General features: G+C 41.3%; 1 protein-coding gene across 3 annotated transcripts in view; it reads left to right on the top strand.

The window, feature by feature from the left end:
• The window catches only part of DNM2 (dynamin 2), a 60,787-nt gene extending 37,877 nt beyond the window's left edge, over positions 1 to 22,910 (top strand). For 2 of the 3 annotated variants that reach the window (XM_075206789.1, XM_075206790.1), the window contains 7 exons: positions 1,950 to 2,063; positions 3,540 to 3,649; positions 3,826 to 3,937; positions 4,392 to 4,556; positions 5,292 to 5,527; positions 8,153 to 8,401; positions 9,531 to 12,238. In XM_075206789.1, coding sequence (XP_075062890.1) covers positions 1,950 to 2,063; positions 3,540 to 3,649; positions 3,826 to 3,937; positions 4,392 to 4,556; positions 5,292 to 5,527; positions 8,153 to 8,401; positions 9,531 to 9,600 — 1,056 coding nt within the window. In that variant the 3' untranslated portion in view covers positions 9,601 to 12,238. Of the gene's footprint in view, positions 1 to 1,949; positions 2,064 to 3,539; positions 3,650 to 3,825; positions 3,938 to 4,391; positions 4,557 to 5,291; positions 5,528 to 8,152; positions 8,402 to 9,530; positions 12,239 to 21,915 lie in introns of those variants that run through there. The other variant, XM_075206791.1, reaches the window with a different exon arrangement.
• The last annotated feature ends 1,387 nt before the right edge of the window (positions 22,911 to 24,297 follow it).

Below are 24,297 nucleotides of genomic sequence, written 5' to 3'. Positions count from 1 at the left end.
CCAATCCTCCCACTACAAACACAAGTGCAAAGTACATCCTAAGGGGAAGTGTGGTTTGTTTTCGATGGCTAACAAATGGTTTGTCTTTTTGCAAGCTGAAATAAGGATGCTTTTCTTGCTTGTAGCACTTTGTAAACCAGATAAGACAGCATTTTGCCAACCATCACCTGTCAGGAACTCTTATATCGCTGCCAATCATATCGGATCATTCTTATATATGCATGATTCACCAGGAAAATAGTGAATTTACCTCTGTAAACCGCAGGACTGAGGAACTGATTATAGCGTCACTGCTGCTAATGTTTGTGGACACAGTCATATTTTTAAAGCTGTTGATTTAGAAGGGAGCGGTATGTATGCTTTGGTGTTGGGTTTATATGTTTTGTTTTGTTTTTCTGTATATATTCTCATTGCAATTTTAGATGTTTAAATAATGATGTGCTTGCTGTGTCTGTAAGACAGTATGTGTTCTACGAATTAACCACACCGACTTATGTGGCTTCAATAATTTTACAGGTGCTAAACTTGTGTAAAGTGTTACACTTGCAGTGAAAGCAGTCATTTTGTGGGCCCAACACATATTTTTTTAATGTTTGGTGATGAGATAAAACTTAGTTAAAACTTAGCTTTATCTTATCTACCCTCTCCGCCCCTCTATTGATCATAGTGATCATAAAGCCGTGTGCATATTGGCATTGGATAATTATATTTCTCCTGTGTCTCGTTTTTGGACAAGTGAACGGAGGCAAGATGGAAGCTCATGTTGAGATCAGATTGCTGCGCACGGGGGCCATCTTTCAGAGCGGATGACGGCTGCGATTGGGGGAAAGTAGAGCATGTGACATTCTCCCATCAATTCCCCCTTGCCCTTCCCATTATCCACCCTCCTAAGACATCCGTGTGCACTGCATTGACGTCTCTCCATAGAGAGCAATAATCTCTACATGAGATTCCATCTTGTCTCTATTCACCAATCAAAAAAAAAGAAAACACAGTCAGAGGAGAGACTGAATGAACCAAAGTCCTTGTACACAACTCCAGATCCATGCTTAAATCTATCACAAAGCCCTGTCCTGGCTCTTACCTACCTTGTTTAGATCAGACTTAGGGGTATATATACTAAACTGCAGGTTTGAAAAAGTGGAGATGTTGCCTATTGCAACCAATCAGATTCTAGCTTTCGTTTATTTAGTACATTCTACAAAATGACAGCTAGAATACGATTGGTTGCTCCAAGCAACATCTCCTCTTTTTCAAACCTGAAGTTTAGTAAATATACTCACTGGTCTCAATAAGCAGGGTGGCAAATATTTTGGAACTTATGATCTGTTTGACCCTTCTAGCGGAGTGAAATAGTAGTACTGTTATAACTGAGGGATTTTTTTATTTATTTATTTGAGAATACCATGCAATATATTGGTGTTTAGCCGCTGATTACATTTTATTCCGTAGGCAGAGCGCACACTACTCCTATTCATACGCTAGGTATTAAACTTCTATCCATGCAGGCAATGTTGGTAAACCAGACGTTTTTCATTTACCCTCATTATTGTTAGATGGGGAAACTATTTGCTGTTACACTTTTTAGTCAAGAATGTAATGAAAAGTTTATTTGAACCAAAAGATGTCCCCCCTCCCTGAGAAGGGGGGAATGTATGCATAGTGTTTGTGTAGGGTTCTGCAGTGCCCTATTAGACATATAGTGTTACTATATACACATCATATGCGTTTATATTTGTGTCATGCATAAATGCTTTGCTCTTATGGTCTGCAGGTGACTGCTTGGCCCCTTCCAAGCCACCTGTAACGCCTGCAGTCTTTGTCTGCGAGAAGTAGGGGGCAGCCTGTTAACTGCATAGGTCCCCACATGACGGATTCTTGCTGCCCGTCTTTTGTTTCCCTTCTCCCATCCCCCATCTTCTACTGTTTCCCCCTCTATCTCCTTGCAGGTCATCAGGAGAGGCTGGTTAACCCTCAATAACATAAGTATCATGAAAGGAGGCTCCAAGGAGTACTGGTTTGTGCTGACAGCAGAGTCCTTATCCTGGTATAAAGATGAAGAGGTAATAAAGGAACAGGGGGTGTGATAACCTTTTTATTTTGCCAGTACACATCCATACAGCCATCATGTGTTTTTTATTATAACTTTCACATAGTAATACTTTCAGTAATACATCAGTGTCCGCTAGGCATGCAGCAATTGTTGGTCCCGTCGAGTTTTTTTTGGATCTCCTTTGACGTTGTCCATCCCAGTTTAACCAGTGTGTAGACTACTGTTCACATTCTGTCCAACGAACACGTAGTCTGAACACTGGGAGAACTGGGCCAGCCATAGGCGAGCAGACGAACTCTGTATCCCGCAAGTTGAGTTTCAGCCGCTGACACTTGTGTGCTCAGGAACATTCCTTGCAACTTCCTGTGCCTCTGGTCACTGCAGAATAGTCATCGCTTTGTGCTGTTCGGATGGCCAGATGTGCGTCTGTCTTTGTAACCTCACAACGCACATAACATGCACTGGTGATTAACCTATTGCCCTCTAAATACCATACTTATTATCCCTAGACAGCCATGTCCATAACATTTCATATGGACCCATATCTACATCCAACTGCCAGGCACTTTTATCGACGACCCGAATACCCAGCAGCCATCCACACCGGTCTATTAACCCTAGATAAACCATGTGGAATTTGAGTCACCCTGACTGCACATTTAAGTATACATCAGTATATGGAACTTCTTCCCATAGCCATATAATTATGCATCTTATTCATCATACATACATCACCGTAATATACCCCCTCTCCCCTATTTCTCATTTGCACCATGCAATATTCTTACTCTTCCATACCCTTCTTCCTCCTTGACCACCCATCATCTTAAATGGTTGAAGATGCAAATACACAAGTTTTGTACCCTCCCCTGATCCCCAGTTGTAGATCTTACCAGGTTTCCCTAACGCTGCGAGAATGGATGAGCAGAGTGATCCCAGGGATATCCAGGCTGCAGTGACGTGGCATTGAAATGCTTTGAGCCTCGGGAGCACATTTGTGGCTATGCAGGAAGTGAGAGAGGAGGGGTTAGGAGGCTGGGGGGCTCTGCATCCAGCACCTTCCTTGGGCCAAAATCCTCCCAGACACTTAAATGGTTCCAGATGTTGCATTTCTAGCCGAAACATACGTACCCTTCCTTTAACTCCTCACGCTCCTGGCTAATCGCACTTGCGTTGGGGAACATCGACACATCTCACGTTAAAGTTGTTTGTTTCTTGTTTTTGTTTTTTGTGTTTATGTATGACAACTCGGATGATCATTTAATTATCAAAAATATTACATTTAAACATTGCTTAGCATTTGGCCCTACTTTAGATGTAAGTGGAAATGCAAATTGTGCCCTAAAATAGGAAAATGCACGTCTATATTACGTTATACTCCCCTGTCCCACTGACGCTGCACAGTGGGGATTTGAATTGTTCAAAAGTTATGGTGTTTCATTTCTGTATGGTGACACAGTGCTGAGCTCTGCTCTGCCCTCTACAGGAGAAAGAGAAGAAATACATGTTGCCTCTTGATAATCTGAAGATCCGAGATGTAGAGAAGGGATTCATGTCCACAAAACACATTTTTGCCATTTTCAACACAGAACAGCGGTGAGTAGGCAGTGTGCCGCTAATCTGACAGCTTGGTGAATTTCCTACCTTCAGGTGGGTTTTGGGAGGGGAGAACGTGCCTGGTCTGTTATGGCATGGTCTCATGCGATTGGAGAGGATGGCATCTGTGCAGGTCACAGAAAACAAATGCATGTCCTGCCCTGCTGCCTTTTCAGGAATGTGTATAAGGATTTGCGCCAGATAGAACTCGCCTGCGATTCTCAGGAGGATGTGGATAGCTGGAAAGCCTCATTCCTACGAGCTGGAGTTTATCCCGAAAAAGACCAGGTAAACTGACCGATCTGGTGTACTGTGGTGCCTTTTTGGTTTATTACAGATTGAGAGTGGATTATGTCTGACAGCTTGTCATTGTGTCAGTTACGTCTTGGGTTGTAGAGTGTGTGTGTGATGGTGTGTGAGGAGCATGGACTGCTGCTGTAGTCATGTGTCCTGGTGTATGAGGAGCAGGAACTCTGTGACCATACTTTTTTGCGCGATTGTGTGAAGTGTGGACTGCTTCTATGGTATTTTTTTGGTGTGTGAAGAGCGTCTGCAGCTGCTGCTATAGTCATGTGTTGCCGTGTGTATGTGGGGAGCGTGGGCAGCTGCCGTAGTCACGTGTTGCGGTATATGAAGAGCATGGACTTCAGTGAAGTGTGTACATACTTCATTTGCATGAAGTGTGGTTTCTTCCATTCTTTCCTGACATGAGAGAGATACTTTCTCTACTTTTGACCTTTAGACGGAGAACGATGAAGAAGTCCAGGAAAATACATTCTCCATGGATCCCCAACTGGAGAGACAAGTAGAGACCATCCGGAATCTGGTGGACTCCTACATGGGAATAGTCAACAAATCTATCCGTGACCTCATGCCAAAGACCATAATGCACCTTATGATCAATAATGTGAGCAGACTGTGATGAGGATATATGTCGTCCATAATTAGCTTGGGCTCTAATTAAAGCAGCAATTTAGACATTTCATGTCCATTTCCATCGCCAGACAGTTCTACTTTCACGATGGACAGACTACCAATGTGTTTGTACTTTTGTGTTACTAAAAGTGATGTAACCTATAGTAACCAAAACCTGATTGGTTGCCACATGTTATATATGCACATCACACTATTGTATTCAATTAGCCTTTTTATGTGGTTGGATGGGTTAAAGAATTATTATTAACAATATTGCAGCATGCTCAGCCCCAAAATAACCGATATGCCAAATAATGATCCTGTGAAAATCAATTGGATCCTTATTGGGCTTGTCGGAAAAGTCGATTGAAGGTTGACCGCAATTTGCCTCCATGTGCGGTCGTCTTCCACCTGCTCTAACAGACTGCAGTAAAGCCAATAGTGACTCAACCTCTTGATCAACAAGCCAGATCCTGTTCTTCACTCCTCCATTGCATAACCATACTGAACGATGATCCTGTTGAACTCTGGTCATTTGGCCGGATCATCCTGTGTGTGGCCACATTTAGGGTTAGCAAGCAAGGACTCTGCAAATAATTGCAAATGTTTTGTGTCTATTTATCACATACAGACCTGAGACATTTATGTAAGTTTATTATGGATGGATTGATTCCTGTGCCCAGGAATTTGGTCACGTAATTTTTTTTTCCCTTGCCTATCTCTGCAGGCAAAAGATTTCATTCACTCCGAGCTACTGGCATACTTATACTCCTCCACCGACCAGAACAGCCTGATGGAGGAGTCTGCGGACCAGGCTCAGCGACGGGATGACATGCTCAGGATGTACCATGCGTTGAAGGAGTCTCTGCACATCATTGGTGATATTAGCACTAGCACAATCTCCACCCCTGTTCCTCCACCAGTGGACGACACCTGGCTGCAGAACCAGAGCAGTGGACACAGGTAATATAATGGGAAAACTTTCACATGGGTTGCTGACCGAATGAATGAGCATTGAGTATAAGGTTATTTATTTAGTAACTTAACTTAAAGTGAAAAGAGAGTTCTCCCATAAGTTATTAATTTTGTTGTGAACCTCATTTTATGTGCTTAAGCATGTGAGATGCCAACAAAATGTCAATAGAGACTGGGGAACAAGCCTAGGCAGGGAATGTAAAACATTCAGCACAAGGGGAGAATTTCCTCATACTCCATCCAGCCTGAGGGCACACAGACGCCAAGACAGCAACTTTCGGGGGAAAAAATAAACGCACATTCTCTACCAAAGCTCAGGCAAACTTGACAATCAGGCTGGAAGGCGCCCTCCAGCCTGTTCTCTAGCTGTTCCCTCCAGGGACTGGTTGCCATGCTGTGCCCTAGGCTGCAAGTGTGGGCTCCTGTTTTCCATGCTCTTTGGTCCCCATGGGCAAAGATCCTGGGATGCAGCCTTCATCCTGTTCTTCCCACAACCTCCATTCCTGCTATCGCAGGACAGCTTATGTGCTCTTTACCTGCACCTTCACACATCCTATAACCTGCTCTTTCTCTTCACCTGGCCACATGAACCTGCCGTCCTGTACTGTAGCACCAGAGTGAGTACTGAACCCTGTGGAAAGTTGAAATTAAAGCGTGTGTCTGACTGGTGTTTGTGTCGTTGAGGGGCTTGTTGAGAGAAAGAAAAGACAAATGTGACCAACAAGCAAAGACTGGGTGAGCGTGTGGTTGGGTAGGCACAAGAGTGTTTGTGTGCAGGTCTTAGACTAGTTTCATTCATGGAACGTGCAGCAGAGTCAGTGCATGGATGCCTGGGAAAGTGTAAGGATTGTAGATTAGCTGTGGCCAGCTGAGCTGGACCAGTGTGCACGCGGTTGGGGGTTGGTGCAGCAGTCTCTGACGTATTGTCTCCCACAGTCACAACACTTACTGCATACACTCTAAAATCCCAAACCTTACCCTGCTTTCCACTGTACCCAGTGAGACCTACACATACCACTTAACCCATATTACATTGTCACTCAACGTCTATGATAAAAGTCCAACACATTACCACATACGATTACAATTTGCAACCCTAAAAGCCCTGCACATGTGTATAAAGGGGAACGCTGTGTTCCTATATTCTTCCTGCGCACTGAGGACCCTGGCAGTTCTATGACATGGCAGAGGGCACATGATGGAATGTGTATGAGCCTGAAGTTTCACACACAGCCAGTGGTGGAGTGCACACACGTTCCCCCTCCGCTGCATAAACACACACACTAGCTTCTAAGGACTTTCTTAGGGCTGCACCAATGATCTGTGTTAAGGTGGGGAAGTATTTGCTGAGCGCGCAGGTAAGTCTATGATAAGAGAACTACTCTGCTCTAATTGTCCACGATAAATAGATAAAGTTAAAAAGTGATCTAGCATTATTTATAGCTGGTAACAGCACAGCTTATTAACCTGATTAGTGGCTCATGATGGAACACAGACTTTTCCAGAAATATGTCATCCTGCAAGGCAAGAATCTGCAGTTTGTCTACTGCTGAAAAGCTTCAAAATATGGCATGCTGATTTGATTTCTTGAGGAAGGAATATAATTGGTTGATGGCAGTTCTAGGGGTAAAAAGCAGCATGGGAGAACGGGTGTTGCTTCTGGTTTGACGTGACGCACAAAACAGCTTTGTCTTAGAGGATCTGGTGGGCCATAGAGGTACAGGTGGTGAGATGTGCGTATCGGAGTTGACAATGTTTAAATGTTTGACACAGAGTACGGAGCGTAAGGCGGAGCTTACATAAGGGTGTAAAATGGGAAGACTAAGTTGTGATTTTGGCAGTGATTTGCATTGTCTGCAATATGGAAATTCTAGAAAGAAAGTGAAAAAAAAAATATTACATTGGTTTAAAGGTAATTTTCATACAAAAGGCAATATCATGTCTTCTGCTTGTCCATGTTAGTTATGCTGAGTATTGCAACTTGCTGGAATAACTTGTAAAACTTGAAATAAGATGTCTTCCTGCAAACGACGGTAGAAGATGCAGAAACACTTTGTTGTCAGTTGGCACAAAGGTCTTTAATAACTAGCAACATCTGTAACTATGGAAACAAACTGTGCAATATACAGTTTCCATAGTTACAGGTGTTGCTGAGGAGAGTTGGGTGTTCACAACAGGTATGCCAAATGTAACCATGGCAACTCTATTAGTCAATTCTGAGTCGTCAACTGCCTTTTTCAGGTAGAAGTCTTAGTGGTCGATTTATCAAGCCTTCTAAAAAACTAAAAGTGGGGGTGTTGCCCCTAGCAATCAGTCCAGTTCTAGTTATAATTTTCTGGAAGGTACTAGATAAATTATAACTAGGGTAACTCCTCCACTTTCTTCCTTTTTTAGAAAGTTTGACAATTCAACGCCTTAGTATCGGAAATTATTCCTGTAATTTGAGGTACTCAGCGTAACTATTTTAATTAGGCTAAATATTTTACTATTGTTTTTGAGTGCAGTTACTCTTTTAAGCCAAGGGAAAATGAGCACACAAATAGGTTAATTGGAAAGAATCTTTGATGGGGACGGTTTATGTAATAATTGTTTTTTTTTTGTTTTTATTTCTAGCCCTACCGTGCAGAAGAGACCGATTTCCACCATCATGCCTCCAAGCCGTCCTCCTGCAGTCAGGGGTCCAACCCCCGGCCCCCCTCTCCTCCCTGTGCCAGCAGGAGGTTCTGCTTATCCCCCCATCCCTTCCCGCCCAGGCCCTGCGGGGCCTTACCCTGCTGCTAATAATGACCCTTTCTCCGCGCCTCCACAGATCCCATCCCGACCGGCTCGTATTCCTCCCAGTCTCCCCCCTGGAGTTCCCAGGTAAGGACAATCCCATATTGCATGCTGTGATAGTACTGCATGACAACAAGCATTTTAAATCTATGTACTGATTATGAACACATTGCACTCAATATGTGTATCCCTGTAGATGAATATTCTGCACAAAGCAACAGTTAAGAAAGCCACGTCAAACTATATATAATAAACCCATATATCTATATAGAATATTGCAAAACATTTTTAGTCTATGCCTGTAGGTGGCACCAGTGCACATTAGAAACCATTCAAGGCTCTGCCCACCTCACAAGTGCAGGTTTCTTTGTTCTGTCTCTTGGGTTATTACACTAGGGGCTTTGTGCCTTTACAGTTGGTTTATGTTGATATTCTAGAGACCTATGTCCTGGACTGGACACGCAATGGTTCACCCATTGCCACAGACTAAATCGCTAAGCTGTATATGTTTATTTCTTCCAGGAGCAGGGAACTGTAGGGACACAAACAAGTCCTCTAGGAACATGGATTTATTAATAAGGCCTTGCATGGCGTAGCTGATGAAGCTGTCCCAAGCTAGGACCAAGATGGCTTACCTGGAGGAACGTCCTAGAGCCGTTACCATAAAGGTGGTGGCAGCCATTTTATGAGGTGAAACAAGTCATGAGACGGCAGCCTGTCGATTGATTGCTGAAGCATAAGGCACAAAGGGAGGGCATTGTTTCTAGTCGAAAAAGCTAAATATTCACTCGGCCGACAAAATGGCTGCTGCCACTATTTGTAGGTAACGGGTTGGCCAATATACACAGGTGTTTTATAATACTGACAAGTACCACTAGTACACATCCAGTTGTGTAAGTTATCCATCTACAGGGTTATAAAGCCTCTTTCTATTGAAGGCCTATTGCGTTTCTCTCAAAATAATCAAAACAATGCTTATATTTAATGACTATCCTTATGTGCTGGCAACTTAACATGCTGTATATTAATGCAGATTCTTGCTAATAACAAATGTGCTACATAATCTAATTATGAGTAATATATAACCCAGCTTATGACTTGCAGAAAGAATGATGCCTCTGTGGGGGTTTTATATATGACTCCCACACACGACTATCTCCAACGCTGTACCTGTCTTAAAACCGATATTTCTCTTGCCCTTTCTTCCTTTTTGCAGCCGGAGACCTCCCGCCGCCCCAAACCGGCCCACCATAATCCGACCTGCAGAGCCCTCCTTACTAGACTAAGCTCCGGGAGGGACTCCCGGGGCGTTAGCGAGAAATTATGGCTCTGCAGTTAACTGTTGGGGAGAAAGATTATATGCAGGGTGTTCGTCTCCATTATCACAGACGCTGTGCCCGGCCAGGCGTGTAATCTGTCTGTATTGTTACTGTTGACCAGTATTATAGAAATAGACTTTACACCCCTCATGGAATCCATTAGACCGACGAATGTGTCCTAAATGTTTGTATGCGTTAGACTTAAGATTGAGTACATTTTGGGACTTTAAACTAATCTGAGGGATACAAGAAGCCATTTTGAATCTGTGAAGCCGCTGATGTAATACAATTTTCCAAAATGGCTTCTCCCCTCAGACCTGTAGAATGGCTGCTAAACCTACTGCAACCGCTGCTTAGCTTCTCTGACAGCCTCCATTTCCACCATCGTCTGTAGAAGATGCATGGATTTAAAAAAATACTGATTTTAAAAAAAGTGGATTCAATGAGCGAGAGAGTCTATTTCTATGTCAGCAGGTTTTGGTCTAATGATAGCGGAAGTCGAGGAAGAAATACAGGGTTTATTTCAATGTTGAGTGGAAAAGTGTAACTTTTTATGGAAGAAAAATAGATTAACGTGAACCGTGTGTAATATACAGCACCCAGTGTGTGCTGAACATATGGCCCCTATTTAACCATCTGAGTATTTCAGCAATCTCTGCATAGTCCAGATGTGGAATTTACTATTTGTTTCTAACCTAATGAACTTATGTACAGTTTTTGGTTCTTAAAGACAAAATTTGCATCAATTTTCATATATGTTTAACAGTCTATCAAACCTGTATGCTGTGAGATTTTTTTTTTTTTTTTACAGAAATTTAGAGTTTTGATTCTCTTTAAATCGGTGCCTTTATTGCCTACGTGTGGGGTTGGGGATTGGGAGATTCTGTGAATTGTGAAGTACAAGCATGCTTTGGACTAATCTAATTGATGGTGTCGTAAAGGACTTGACAAACTGCATGTGACTGGAATAGGCCAGGCTAAAACAAATCCTTAAATTATTTAGGCGGGTGTATTAAGTAATACATTTTAGTGTTCTACTAACCTAGTGATTTCCAAAATACTTCAATGGTCCAGCGCTGCCCTCGTGAATCATAATTTTCATTAATAAAGCATGAGGGTAAAATTCCTTATTGAAACTTTGTTAAAAAATTAGGTTACAATGTCATATCTCTTTATCACAAACGGTAAAAGCCACATGCCATCATCTTCTTCAAAAGTGACTAAAGTGTGGCTGATTTAAAAGCAACAAGTTCAAATGGCAAAGTCTAGCATGTCAGTTGTTTCCCTTTTTGAGAGTTTTGTAAGTTACACGTGTACTCCTGCCCCTGTATATGAATTCACTGATCTGTACATTTCTGTTACTCCGACTACATGTCTGTCGCTCTGGTCATGTTCACTGCCCCTGAATGATGGAAGATGAAGAAGCCCCACCCTTCTAAAGACACCATGTTATCAAAGTGTAGTTACTAGTTCCTAGTGCATGGCTGCATTCTTCTAAATACTGGTTTAGCGCACACAGGGGCTGCCTCTATTGTGGTTAGGTGACGAGTATCCTTTTTCTTCCATCTTCACATGACTTTAATGTATTGGCAGATTTTACTAAGTACTTGAACTATTTTTCTCTCTGTGCTTCTTAGCCATATCTGTCACAGTTGTGTATTCTCATTTCCCTGGGACTCGACACAACTTTGCTGTCTGCATGGAATACAATGAGAAACAGACAGCAACTTTGTGTTTTCGGATCCCAAGGCGATCCTAAATAAAGTCTGTGATGATGGAAAAAAGATGCATTGATAAAAAGCACTTAAAGATGTTGGCAGGAAAAATCAATGTATTAGTAAAGTTATCTGAAGCTGAAAACTTATTGCATAACGTAGCATTTCCTCCAATATGTGTGGCCCATATCCCGTTGGCTCGGCCTCATGTAAGTTTGACTTACCTGCTCTGCTTTGTTTCCCAGAGGTCTCCAACAACTTTTACCAAGCAGTGGCTTTTCCTGCAGCACTGTTGGATGTTTGGGCAGCTTTCTTGCAGAGTGAGGATCACACAAACATCCAATGCCCACTGTTCTTGTAATAAATAGTGCAGAGAGAGCACACTCGAATTATATGCAGAGTGGTGTGTCTTAGCCTGACATATTGAGACTTCCTACATCCAGAATACCTGCAGTTTGTACAATTCATTTTACATACACTCCTTACCTATGCAGTTGTGAAAGCCGTTGTGTGGGTCGCATCTATATGCAACCTTATCAATTCAAAAGAAGCTAGTGTCATCACTCAGTGATGTCACGGTATCCTAGTGATTTGATAGGTTGTATATTGGTTCAGCCCACAGAACTGCCTCCATGGTGTGTAGGTTACAGGTCCACTTTTAGGACCTGCTGCAATGTACAGTGTTTGTTCCAATCATGTTTGTGTTTCAGCAGTTTTGAGTAGGAGTGAAAGAGGAATGTTACGGACTTCGACAGTTATTTGTATAATTCTAAAGAGAGGCTGGTTTGTTGCTACCAAGAAAACTGTGTACAATTACCTCCCCTATTCTGTATCTTATTAATAAACTAAAATAAAGGGAACTTTATCCTTCTGGTGATTGGTGATTTCAATTGTGGGTGTCTGTCTGCTTACTATGGGTGAATTTATTCTCGTACACTTAAAAGCTTCATCTCTTCATACTGCACCATATAACCTTAGCCATATAACTCCTCCCATTATCCTGCATAACCTCTCCCTATAACTCCTCCCATTACCCTGCATAACCTATTCCTATAACTCCTCCCAATACCCCGCATAACCCCTCCCTATAACCCCTCCCAATACCCCGCATAACCCCTCCCAATACCCCGCATAACCCCTCCCTATAACTCCTCCCAATACCCCGCATAACCCCTCCCTATAACTCCATATAACCTCTATCTGCTCCTCCTCCTTTTTACTTCATAGCTGTCCATTTTGGTGTTCTGTATATGCTCTGCCTACATTTTCCTGGTTCTCTTTAGAAACTCAGGCTTGTTACTTATTGTACTGTTAGTGATGTAAAATTCCACAATTACAACTACCGTATTTCCCCATGTATAAGACGCACCTTTTTCCCCAAAATTTTGGGTCTAATAACTGGGTGCGTCTTATACAGGGGTAGTAGCACTTACCCTGTCAGATGACTCCTCTGTCCAGTAAAGTCTTCTCTCTGTCTGATCCTGATGCTGGAGGTCCTGAAAGGACATCCGGACATCGCCGAGAGGACCTTAATCGGGTTTCCAGCATCAGGATCAGACAGAGAGAAGACAGAAGACTTTACCAGACAGAGGAGTCATCTGACAGGGTAAGTACACCTCTGTGTAAGCTGCACAAATACTCTGTGAAAAAATTGAGGATAATGTTTATCCTCAATTTTTTCACATGATTTATATAGGTGCGTCTTATACAGTGGAGCGTCCTATACATGGGGAAATACGGTAACTTTTTGACACAATAACTACATTTAGTTACCCATTCCCCTGCTTGAACTAGGCTTCACATGATCGGAACTTCCATATTTATGAGGTCTGCAGACATGCTAGAGTATCTTAGCCTACAGTATGTGTACCCAACATTGTCACCTCAGACAAATTTGAAAGGTAATGTTTCTAAAGCATATGTATAGAAAATCATAATCTGCAATATTTCTTAAATCTTTACACATGAGGATAGTTGGTATAAATGTACACACATAATGCTTTCAAAGCATAACTTGAAGATGGAAGAAACAGGAGGCATTTGGTTTTAGTTTCATTACTTCGTAAACCACAAAGTTCATACCCACAGCCGCAGTACAGGCGAGAGGGTATGTACCCAGTACCCTGGAACAAATCCTTTTACAATACGGAATTCCCGCAGAAAATCCATCTAACATGGAAGGAGCAGACTAATGTCTACAATGTTATTTAGCTCTATTATCTACCTCACTGGAAGATCCTGTCAGCGTCTGTGTTTTTAGGTTCTCTACAAGGTCCTTACTTTTACTGAAGCTGACAGGCAGAATGCTTAACAGTCCCAATTGGACAGCAGTCTGATAGTGTGTGCGGTGGCATGCAATGCTATTTGATTATTCAAGGCATTTATCCAATCAGACAAGCATCCCCTTGGTCAATGAAGAGACACAATGTCTGGGTCAGTATGTATCTGTGGCCTTTTACTGACCAGAAGTTTAGCATACACCTCGATCTGTATAGTTTTTTGTGAACCCAGTACTATGACATTTGTACGTGTGCCAAATCATCTCTCGGTGGATGCAAGGGTGAGCGCATCTTAATTCTGGATCTTTATGCAGCGTGTGTGTGAGGGAATACAAATAGTGCATGTAAAAGTGTTTAATGGTCTGGATGGCAAAATGTTTGGCTAGGTCCAGTCTGTCACGATTGCACTCTTCTCCGTCTCTACCATATGGAGCGCCTATAGATTCTACTGCTTGGTGCGATAGTACATGTTCTGCCATCACTAAGCTGGTAACTCACAACTCTGTCCTCTATCCCAGGCTCAGGGAATCCAGCATTGGCCATCAATGTTAGACTAGCAGGTACTCAAATGAGGATTTCTACAAGTTTCTTGTGGTTAATAGTCATCATCTGAGAAATAGGTGGCAAAATACAAAGTCTTTTAGCCCTGTTTCTGGCTGTTACCATGCAGTCTATGGGGCATATTCAATTAGGCTTCCGGTCCGCGGTAAGAAAATACGCACTATTGCCGGTAATACGGTACTGCAATAACGAGCATTTTCGTACGCAACCCTATGGGCTGCGAACGAAAATCCACGTTATTGCGGTACCGTGGATTAAGTTTGCGGCGCAATCCCAAGGATCGGGATCTGAATTGAATATGCCCCTATGTATGTAACCTGTGTGTGGTGCTTGATTGAAGGCTTACTCTTGGTCAGCAGTAATGCTTATCCTTCTACCTGATGAACATAGATTAGTATCCAGCATCTTATCTCCATTAGTAATCCATACCTTGGCATTCTCTGTATTGTATTACTGTAATGCCCTTAATTTAGTTGTACCAGATAATGATCTGCTCCAGCTACAGGGTGGTTAGGAAAGCTGCCTGTAGCGTTCTCCACAACCAGTCCTGTCATGTGAGCACACTCACTGTCCAATATGTGTGAGAACAATTGCAGCACCTATCACCCTACTCTCTACAAGAGATTGGTCTGTAACCAAAAACCAATCAAAATCATTTGCAACCGAAGCCTTCCCCCCTCCCCCCCCCCCCATAAATTCTGACACTTCATTCCAAGCAGCAACATCACAGGATATATTTAATAGCCTAGTAAAAGCTCAGCCATCTGGGATTATGAGTGCTGGCAAGGACACCTGACAAGCTTAATTCTGTCTAGATAATTATGTGCATTAGATTCTTCACCATCTTTTATGAGTCTGTTGGTAACAGTTTATAATTTATAATGCCGCTTGCAAGTTATTGTTAAAGGTCATTTAAAAATGTTGGCTGTGTAAAAAGTAGTGGGGAAAAAAACAACAATATGTATCTGAGCTCCAGAGATCTGATGTCTGCTAATAGCGGTCATTGCTTGGATTGAAGGGTTAGGTTGCCCACTGTGTGGAAATAATGTTCTTTGCTGCCGCTACTCTTTCCAAATCACTAATTCAAATTTACATATCAAGAACATTACAGTTAATTCTTAACACTTGACCCCCACCTACAGCCTCACAAATCTCTCTGGTATTACCAAGAGCAATAGAGCTCCTCTAATATACAAGAGACCATCAGACTTGTAACCCCTTTCAAAGAGAATTAGGTTAATATTAGCTGCCCACAAAGATGCCCGGTTACTGTTACGCTTAGAGGGTATAGGAGAAAACTGAGGATCCACTGAACTTCATATGAAAATATTAGTAGCAAGATTCGCAGATGTGCATGTTTAAGGTAATACGGCATTTTATATGAGCACCAAATGTGCTTCAGATAAAGAAGTACTACTATACCATTTTTATAAGAATACAGAAAGCAAACCACAAATGGCCTTTCATGGAGTGCTACAGCCGGCCCTGGACTGTGCATCTAGCAAGCCTGGAAAATTAACTGAGTGGAGAACTGAAGGACAGTGTATGTGAACCTGCACCTCCATACAATGACTAGATTTGTCTGTGAAACCACAGATGACAATTTACAGCTCTTTACCAGATCATTGATTTCTTAGGACAATCAAATTATTTTATTTTTATTTGAAATTTAGCTTTTTTTCAGAGCCGCAATATTGGGCTGTTTCAGTGATCGTGTAGTCAACTGTAGTACTTTGCACAGAGTGCAGTTCCCTCCGTTGATAAATGTTGTTTTATAGTTAACGCTTTTAATTCACATGTCCCTAAAATTATTTGAGGCTGATGTGCATCATATGCCATGGGGAATTGATTTAGCCATAGTCTAGCTCGAATTACAGAGGCCTATCCAAAAAAAAAAATGCTTCCTTTATAGGTTAAACTTATTTTAATGGACATATATACGTATATTTTGTAACCATCACAATTGCTAAAACTTCAACTTTACTGAATTACTACGAGTGGCTTTTTTTTTGCATGCCTATAGAGGACAATTTGTTGCATCATAATTCCGTTTTTTTGGGAATCCCCACACCAGTTACTATTGAGTTTGTTTTGTATAGATCAATTGGTACCCACCCTGGGAGATCTCCCCAAATAAAACCCACTTGTGAGTTGGACACCAAAGTGTGTTGACTGACTCGCTACCTAAATGGTATTGACCTTTCAGCTTTTGTCTGCCCTAGTGCTGGCCATGTACTTTACCTTCCAATTAGATACCAATATCGAATGTTAATGGAATGCAATTGGAAATTGATTGTCCATGGCATGCTGCTATTTAAGAGTTGAAAGGATTACATTTTTCATTGTCTAGATGGAACCCCATACTATACTATGTTTGGTCACTTTTGGACCCACCAACGTGTTGGTAAGCTAAGGCCACAGATGATAGCTGTTTTTTAAGGAAACATTTTCATCTATATCCATTTATGCATTTCACAACACTATATTCACATTATACCTAATGATTACAAGTAATGGATGAAAAGAAGAAACGTCCCTTAGTAAGGTGTGGTGGACCTGTGCAGCCTATATGTGCCGTGGCCTTGGTGATACCACTGCCTGGAATTGTACAGGACGGATGCAGCACGATATTTCGACCAGAAAATCACTCAACAAACACCTGGTTGTTGGAGGGGTAAAACGCTGTCTCAGGCATCATTCCATAGTATCCCATAAATAATAAGTTTGGTTCAGATTTGGTGACTGAGAAGGCCATGATACATGGATAACATCCGTGCCATGCTCGTCAAACCTTTGATGTACACGTGTGCTGTGGATCGGGCATTGTCCTCTTGGAAGACACCACTCTGTGAGGAAAGAACTGCTGCAACATTGGGTGCAAATGGCCATAGACCTTCTAAGACCATACCTGGACCCAATCCATACCCAACCTTATTACAGTTACCAGAACCCTTCATTGTTGGAAACAACCTCTCAGGGCTGTAGAGTCCTTCAGGTTGGTGCCACACGTGCATTAGTCCTTCAGTGTAGAACATGGTAAAAGAGGAACCATCTGACCATATCGCCTTCCTCCACTCTGTAGTCCATTGCTTTTGTATCACTGACCTAGTAATGATCCTGTGTGATGAGTAGTTAATGCACTGCAAACCAACTATGATATCCTGCTGTTTGGATTTCTTATTGGACGGTTTTTAATGAAACTAGCTGCACGGCCATAGGTTGAAATTTGCAGTGAATGGATTACCAGTTCATCATCATCCTTTATATAGCGCCACTGAAGTATGCGCTTTATCCACTGTTGCCCTTTGCTGGTGATGAGTTCCATGCGGACATCACGGTAGGTGCTTTATGCAGACATGTTGGCCATAATTGTAGGCAACCAAGGCAATCCAGCATTTCTATACTTGGTCGTGACCATGCTGGGATGTTATCTGCTTAACTAATCCATTAGCCACACTTGTGTTACAGCCCTACTGAAATATTAACATTTCTTTAGATAGTGCCAGTATATTCTGCAGTGCTTTACAATTGAAGTCAAACCCTGTAATGAAATAGAACTAGGTAGTAACAGACTTGGAGGTAATAGGGCCCTGCTCGCAAGCTTACATTCTATATTTCATACATGAGGTTAAGTGCCACAAATTGCAATGGGGAACCGTGCTTAGTGGAGCCTATATAATGCTGTCACATGTTGGTTTGGGGGACAGCAGGTTGCTTAATTATAGATAAAGAATATATGTAAATCTTGTGTGACCTGAACTAGTGGAGTTGTAATTGTGTAGAATATTTTAGGTGTGTTTAGAAGGAGACTTGGAAGTTGAGCTTTCCTGAAGGGGAGAGTTGAAAGGTAAAACATGAAGGTTTGGACGCTACAGAAAAGTCTTGTATGAGGGAGGGACTTTCACGGAGTGGATGCAGCTGAAAAAAGTCCTGTAACCAAAGAGAGAGACAGATAGTGGGCAGAGCAGAGGGCGCAAGTTGGGAGATACTTTGAGGTAAGTGAAGAGATGTAGGTTGGTGCAGTTTTGTTTCGGCATGCTTAGTGTCCCTCCTTTGCTCCATTTTTATGTCCATTATCTGTACCTCCCTTAACATTGATTATTAACCTAGATGGCCATAACCCTGTTCATAGTATGACTGTACACCTGGGCAGTTTACATCTGGGAATGGTCTGCACTGTCTTCTGAAATGAATGGCTCTTTCATAAGGGATCATTGATCCCTATATCTATGGAGTTTCAAGATTAAGCTGTGCTCAGTCATTTGCAGAAGACTGTTGAAAGGCCTTACATTAAATACAGTGGATTGTTCTTTAAGGGGAATGTTAGAAGGAACAGAACTAATAGTGTTCCGTGTGTACTTCTCCATGGAGGAAAATTCAGCCTGAACATATATCTGTGAAAAGTTTGGGAGCATGTCAGAGCTTAAGAGATCTGGTAATAAAGGTAATGGCCAATTAGGTCTAAAAACTGCCTTATGGGACATGACAATCGCACCATTTGTGGGCAGCTTTAGGGCTTTTATCATGGGAGAGGAATTGTTGGCTCCCGTCAGGCTATAAGAAGCTTTAAATAAGCATATGTGTGACTGTCAGAAGATGTTTATTTTCTTTTTTAATCAACCAGTATTTGCTAGAAGGCTTTAGGCAGTAGTGGATTATCGGATTCTAAACCTATCAACGTGATCCCTACCTCAACAAGCTAGCATATTACACAGCCCTTAATTACTGGCATGTTATACAGCCCCTAAGTATCCAGCAAATAGCCCCAAACCTCTTGCATATAATTAAGAACCAAGTGCGTCAATTTGCTCTGCAACCAAAGGTGGAGGAGATACTGTTCTGTGTTCTGCTGGGCCCAGGCCATACACCATTATGCCAATGCTCTGGTTCCCTTCAAAAAATGCAGTGATGGTGACCCCTACTGCTACACCTCTGAATTGTATTTTAGGTTTGATGGCCTTTTAAAACAATTTCTTAAATAAGAGTAAGGAAACCTAATTGTATTACATGTAGAAAGATGCCAAAGAATCCAGTAAACCCATTATGCTTCATTTAGGTAGAAGTTACCCACAATGTGTTTGAAACTACTAAAATATTTTTGAAACTATCTCTAGTTTGCAAATCCCATTTTGTACATTGAGGGCATCCTAATGCAAGCAAGTCGCATACTAGACTGTAAAGATGGCGCTGCCCAAATGAGCTTACAATCTAAGAGGTGTCCTTTATGTAAATTGGTGACATTGCGTATTGTCGGTTATAACAGAATTTGCATTGATTGTTCATCTAGTACATGATAAAATGTCAGCTTTAGGGCTCCGTTAGAAACATTGCATTGGTTCACTGCAACCAATCAGCATCTTGCTTTTATTTGTGCAGTGCAAGTTGGAAAGTGTGTGCTAAACCACAGACCCCAATATTCTAACTAAATCAATTTTGACATTGGTGACATTTAACTACTATTTGGGGCCCAAGTGCAAACTTGACATTTGTCTAAATTATAGTTATCTGTGAATCAGCAACCAATACTTTCAATTTTTACCCAGATGCCTTTGCAATGAACACATATCGTGATTTGCATAATGTTGTGCTATCGGTATGTGCTAAGATCATTTTGTACAGAACGAGTACTAAATTGGAACCTGAGGTTAGAACACTTATAAGCACAGGCAGTTATACATTTATTACAGTTCTGAGACCATATTGTATATGCCTATATAAACTTTTCAGCCTTCTATCAGTATATACATGTCGGCAGCGGGCTCAGTAAATGGAAAAAAATAGTCTCGCTATAGTATAGTAGCGAATTGTATTTGTAAGGTTTTGTAATTGACAAGGAGGCCTAACATCCCAAACCCTATGACTTAGCCAGGAAGCGTTATCGGGATTATGACTAATAAAAGTAAAGTCCATTATTAAAAATGTCCTGGATACATAATATACAGTTGTGACTACATTACAGACAACACGCGAAGTACTACAATTACAAACATGTTTGTAAATTATAGGCAGAATTTGATGGCAGAACCCATAGGTCCAGCTAGGGCCTTTTTTTGTGTGCTTTTCTTTTTGTTTGGGGGCTAACAAACAGCAAGACAAAAGGGTTTTCCCTGGCTAAGTTTAAACAATAGCAATATGTTAATCACATACATTCTTTAACCGATCAGCCTTTACCCGCAGTCATCTTTGATTTCCCCAAAAAGACACGGTGACGCCGGTGATAATCCGACCAGAGGGGCAAACGGCCACAGCTCATCCAAAATGGCTACCCACATGCATGGCCAAATTGGATTGGGTCACTTCATTTGTGGCCACTTTAAATCACCCCAAAGAATCCCAGATCATTCCAGGTTATTCTAAGCCATTTTAATATCATTTACACTGGAAAAAGGGCTTACTTTTGTATTTATTTAGGTATTTTGGGATAGGGCACACTTATACTGCATTTAGGAGCAAATTAAAACCAAACAATTGCAACCAATCAGATGTAGACTTAGCAGACTGATGAAAGCAAATTGCCATTGGTTGCTGTGGTTTTAGTGTAAATGTAGTCTTTGTAAATTAAATACCCACGAGCCCGATATCTTTCCAAGATGGTCATTTTATTCATGTCATACATATAAAAACAGTATGTGGGAAATGGGATCTTTCTTCACATAAAAATTGTATTATTTTGTCCACGTCGATGGGCACTTTTTAGCAGTTTTTACATAAGGTAACTTCTGTTTTAGGTTTATTGGTCTGTTGATTCCTGATTGTGCATAGGTGAAATAATCTAATTACTCGAAGGGAATGTATAAGGATAAATTTAAAGCTACTATCGGACTTTAGTATAGGTAAAACCTCCTGTTTTACTGAGTGAAGTAACAGATGTAAAATAAAGTTTGTCTTTTAAATCTATCAATAGTCCCCTCTTATCTGAGAGTTGACATGTTTGCAAAGCCATTTAGAGTGTGGTTGAACTTCTTTATTAATATTTTAAAGTGCACAGAAAATTTTAATGCTTTGCTTAAAGTCTCCTAGAAAATGCTGTGTGCAGATTATAGGGTCTATAGAACTTTCCCTGACGTGTTGGAGCTTTTTAACTTTTTATCAATAAACTTGTTTTTGTCATAGAATGCAAGCTTTGCTTTCGGTTTATGATGAAGAATTGGAAAATGTTCCGTCAAATATTAACAGGACAACCGTGTAATATTGAACTGTGTTTTCTAACTTGTTTAAAGGCACTATAACCTCAAATGCTTTGTGCTAAATGTGTGCCTGACATAGGGAAATGTGTAGGCTAGACATTGTTTTATGTTACCAATCTCTGCAAGTTATGAGAAACTTCAGAGAGTTGTTTCTGCTATGGTTTTTGCTTGCTCTGTCATATCGTCCGTAATTTTGGGCCTAAACACCCTCTCAATGACATCCCAAACAACCCCATTGCTACTATGCTACGCCCCCCAAGCTATTGTAAGTTAAGAGGACTCTCAAACTTCAATAAAAATAGCAGGAGAGCTCTTGGGAGTAGCTAGAGGTATGGGAAAAAGAAGCCAATTAATGACTACATAGAGCCGACTTTCAGAGGCGACCATCCACTGAAGTCCTTTGCCAAAATATTTTTATACGTTTAATCCAGTTTTAATTATGTCTAATATAACATGTTAGTTGATAAAGTCCATCGATTGTGATAAAAAGCAGATTTCTTGGTCCTCTAATTACTATTAACATTTTCTTTCTCCATGCAGAAGACCACCTCCAACAGCTCCAGCTAAGTCACAATTTTGGTGACAAAATCCTTCTACGTGAGATATGTGGCCTTACATTCTGGTCTACTCTTTGGACTTTGCTTGTCCACCATACCAGTTTACCACCATACAGGAATGGGGCACAGGAGATTTCCACAACAACCATCTCGATCAAAGGATTGGAATAGCTGCTTTAAAACGTGGATCCGTACTTGTATACTCATCCGATACTGAAAAGCTTCGCCTGAGGCAAGCGTTTCGACCAGCGTCCTCCAGAGCAGCTGAACTCTGTCCCAATCCCATGAACGATTTGCTCCCAGATTTATCTGTAGTGTTCTCCTGCGTTAACATGACGTCTCTACTGTAGCTACTGGATCTTTATTAAGAAGCTGTGATGTCATCTCCAGGCAATGGAACAATTTCCTGATGCCTATCTGGGTACATCTGGCAAAGTGGTCAGGTATTGTCTACGCAGCTGGAACACCTGGCCGTAGTTGTGGAGAGACAGTCTGAAATGTACACATTATATTTGGGAGTACTCCAAATTAGGACATTTATCCAAGGCTGCCTTTGTGGAGCAGTCCATGCTGGTGTGGGATCTGTAAAATGCAGTTGGCATAAAACATAACTACTAGAAAAGTGTTTTATCATTTTTATGTAGCTGTGGTTGGCTTTTGAGATTATATTTTGGTTTAAGAAAAAAAAAAGTGTGAACAAAGGCCAGGCTGTCGTATATCCCTGTATTGGCTGGAAATACTCCCTGAAGACTTAGTTCCCAAAAGCAGACCACAAGGAAGTCGACAGTTGATTAACCGGAAAACCACAAAGGCCCAATGTCTATAATCAGTGTGGTTTCTCTAAAGTAGATCTGATATATTATGAGAATCGGGGGTGAAAAAAAATGTTTGTATGAACTAACTCAAAATTTAAATATGATGTAAAAGATGGTTAAAATTAGGGAGTTTCATTATTCTTAATAAAATATTTTAACCAAGGTCTATTTTGTATTGTGTATCAGGAAGCTAGAGCATGCCAATCCATTGTACCAAGTTGTCTCAACTTTATACTCTTATTGAGATGCAAGTCTAGTTTTCCATTTTTTATTTTTTTTTATATAATTAAGTCTATATAAAAATTATGATTGAACAGCAAAAATGTGCATTAGATAGTCATAACATTGTATTTTAATCTATTACATACTCCTATAAATATTCATTTTTCTCAATCTAGTCTGTAACTACTATATATAACAGTGGATTATCCCCAAGTGTTCTCCTCAGCACTTATTTCTTGGTTGCTCCAGCTGTTTAACGTTTCACCCGGCTCTTGGAGCCCAACAGAGTTCTATTAGAACAGGACAAACCATTGTTTCTTCTATTAGAAAAGGCACTATGTGAGCACTGCAGACAGCAGTGTGTGTGTGACCACTGACCAGTCCTGGCAGATGTGGGCAATATCCTCTGCAATAATGAAAAATGTTAAAGTATTATAACTGCCCCCACCGGGCTGGCAAAATTTTCTGGGGAGAACATTACCTGGTCCTTTACCGTAAAATTAACAGACAAGAGCTTTAAAATAAAATGTCAAGACATTTTATATATATATTTTTTTTTTCTTTCTATTTTTTTTAACGGACTGATCATTGTAGTTAACATTTTTCTCTTTGAAGCATGTTATTAAAAGAACTATTGCATTTTTACCAAATCTTGCATAAATAGTAATGTTCTATGCCTCTAATAAACTACTGTGGGGCAGTTGTGGACAATTGATGGCTGTCGGGGGCGTAGTCTATTTCATACTTGCCTACTTTCAGTAGGCGACGGCCGGGAGAGGGGCGTGACTAATGGACGGGAGGGGGTGGGGCGCCTCGAATCATGTAATTTTGGCCCCACTCCCACGTTTTCTCACGGGGGGCAGGGCCAAAGTGACGCGATTCTCTGTGAATCGCGTCATTTTAACAAGGGAATTCCGGGATGCGGGAGAAATGCCAGCTCTCATGGGAGCCCGGGAGACTGACCCGAATTTCGGGAGTCTCCCGGACTTTCCAGGAGAGTTGGAAAGTATGGTCTATTTGTAGTTCTACAAATGTTGGAGCGTGACAGGCAGACTACTTATGGTTTTACTGTTTGTTTTTTCTCGCCCTCTCTACAATTTCTCTAATAATTCTTATTTTAATCTAGTGCAGACTAAACTGGTGTGTTTTAGCCACAACTGTTTTAAAGCTACTCTTTACTCCTCTAACAGACATTTATATAACTGCTCTAAAGATTGACTCCAGGTATAGTAACGGATAATGGGAGACTAACATGCCATGATACCAGCTACCCACAAGAGCATAAACTAGTTTTGAGCCTGTGCTAGCTACCTAGACATATCTGTCAA

The sequence above is a fragment of the Mixophyes fleayi genome, chromosome 4, assembly GCF_038048845.1.
Source record: "Mixophyes fleayi isolate aMixFle1 chromosome 4, aMixFle1.hap1, whole genome shotgun sequence".
Lineage (NCBI taxonomy): Eukaryota > Metazoa > Chordata > Amphibia > Anura > Limnodynastidae > Mixophyes > Mixophyes fleayi.
This window is presented reverse-complemented; position numbering and strand designations above follow the sequence as displayed.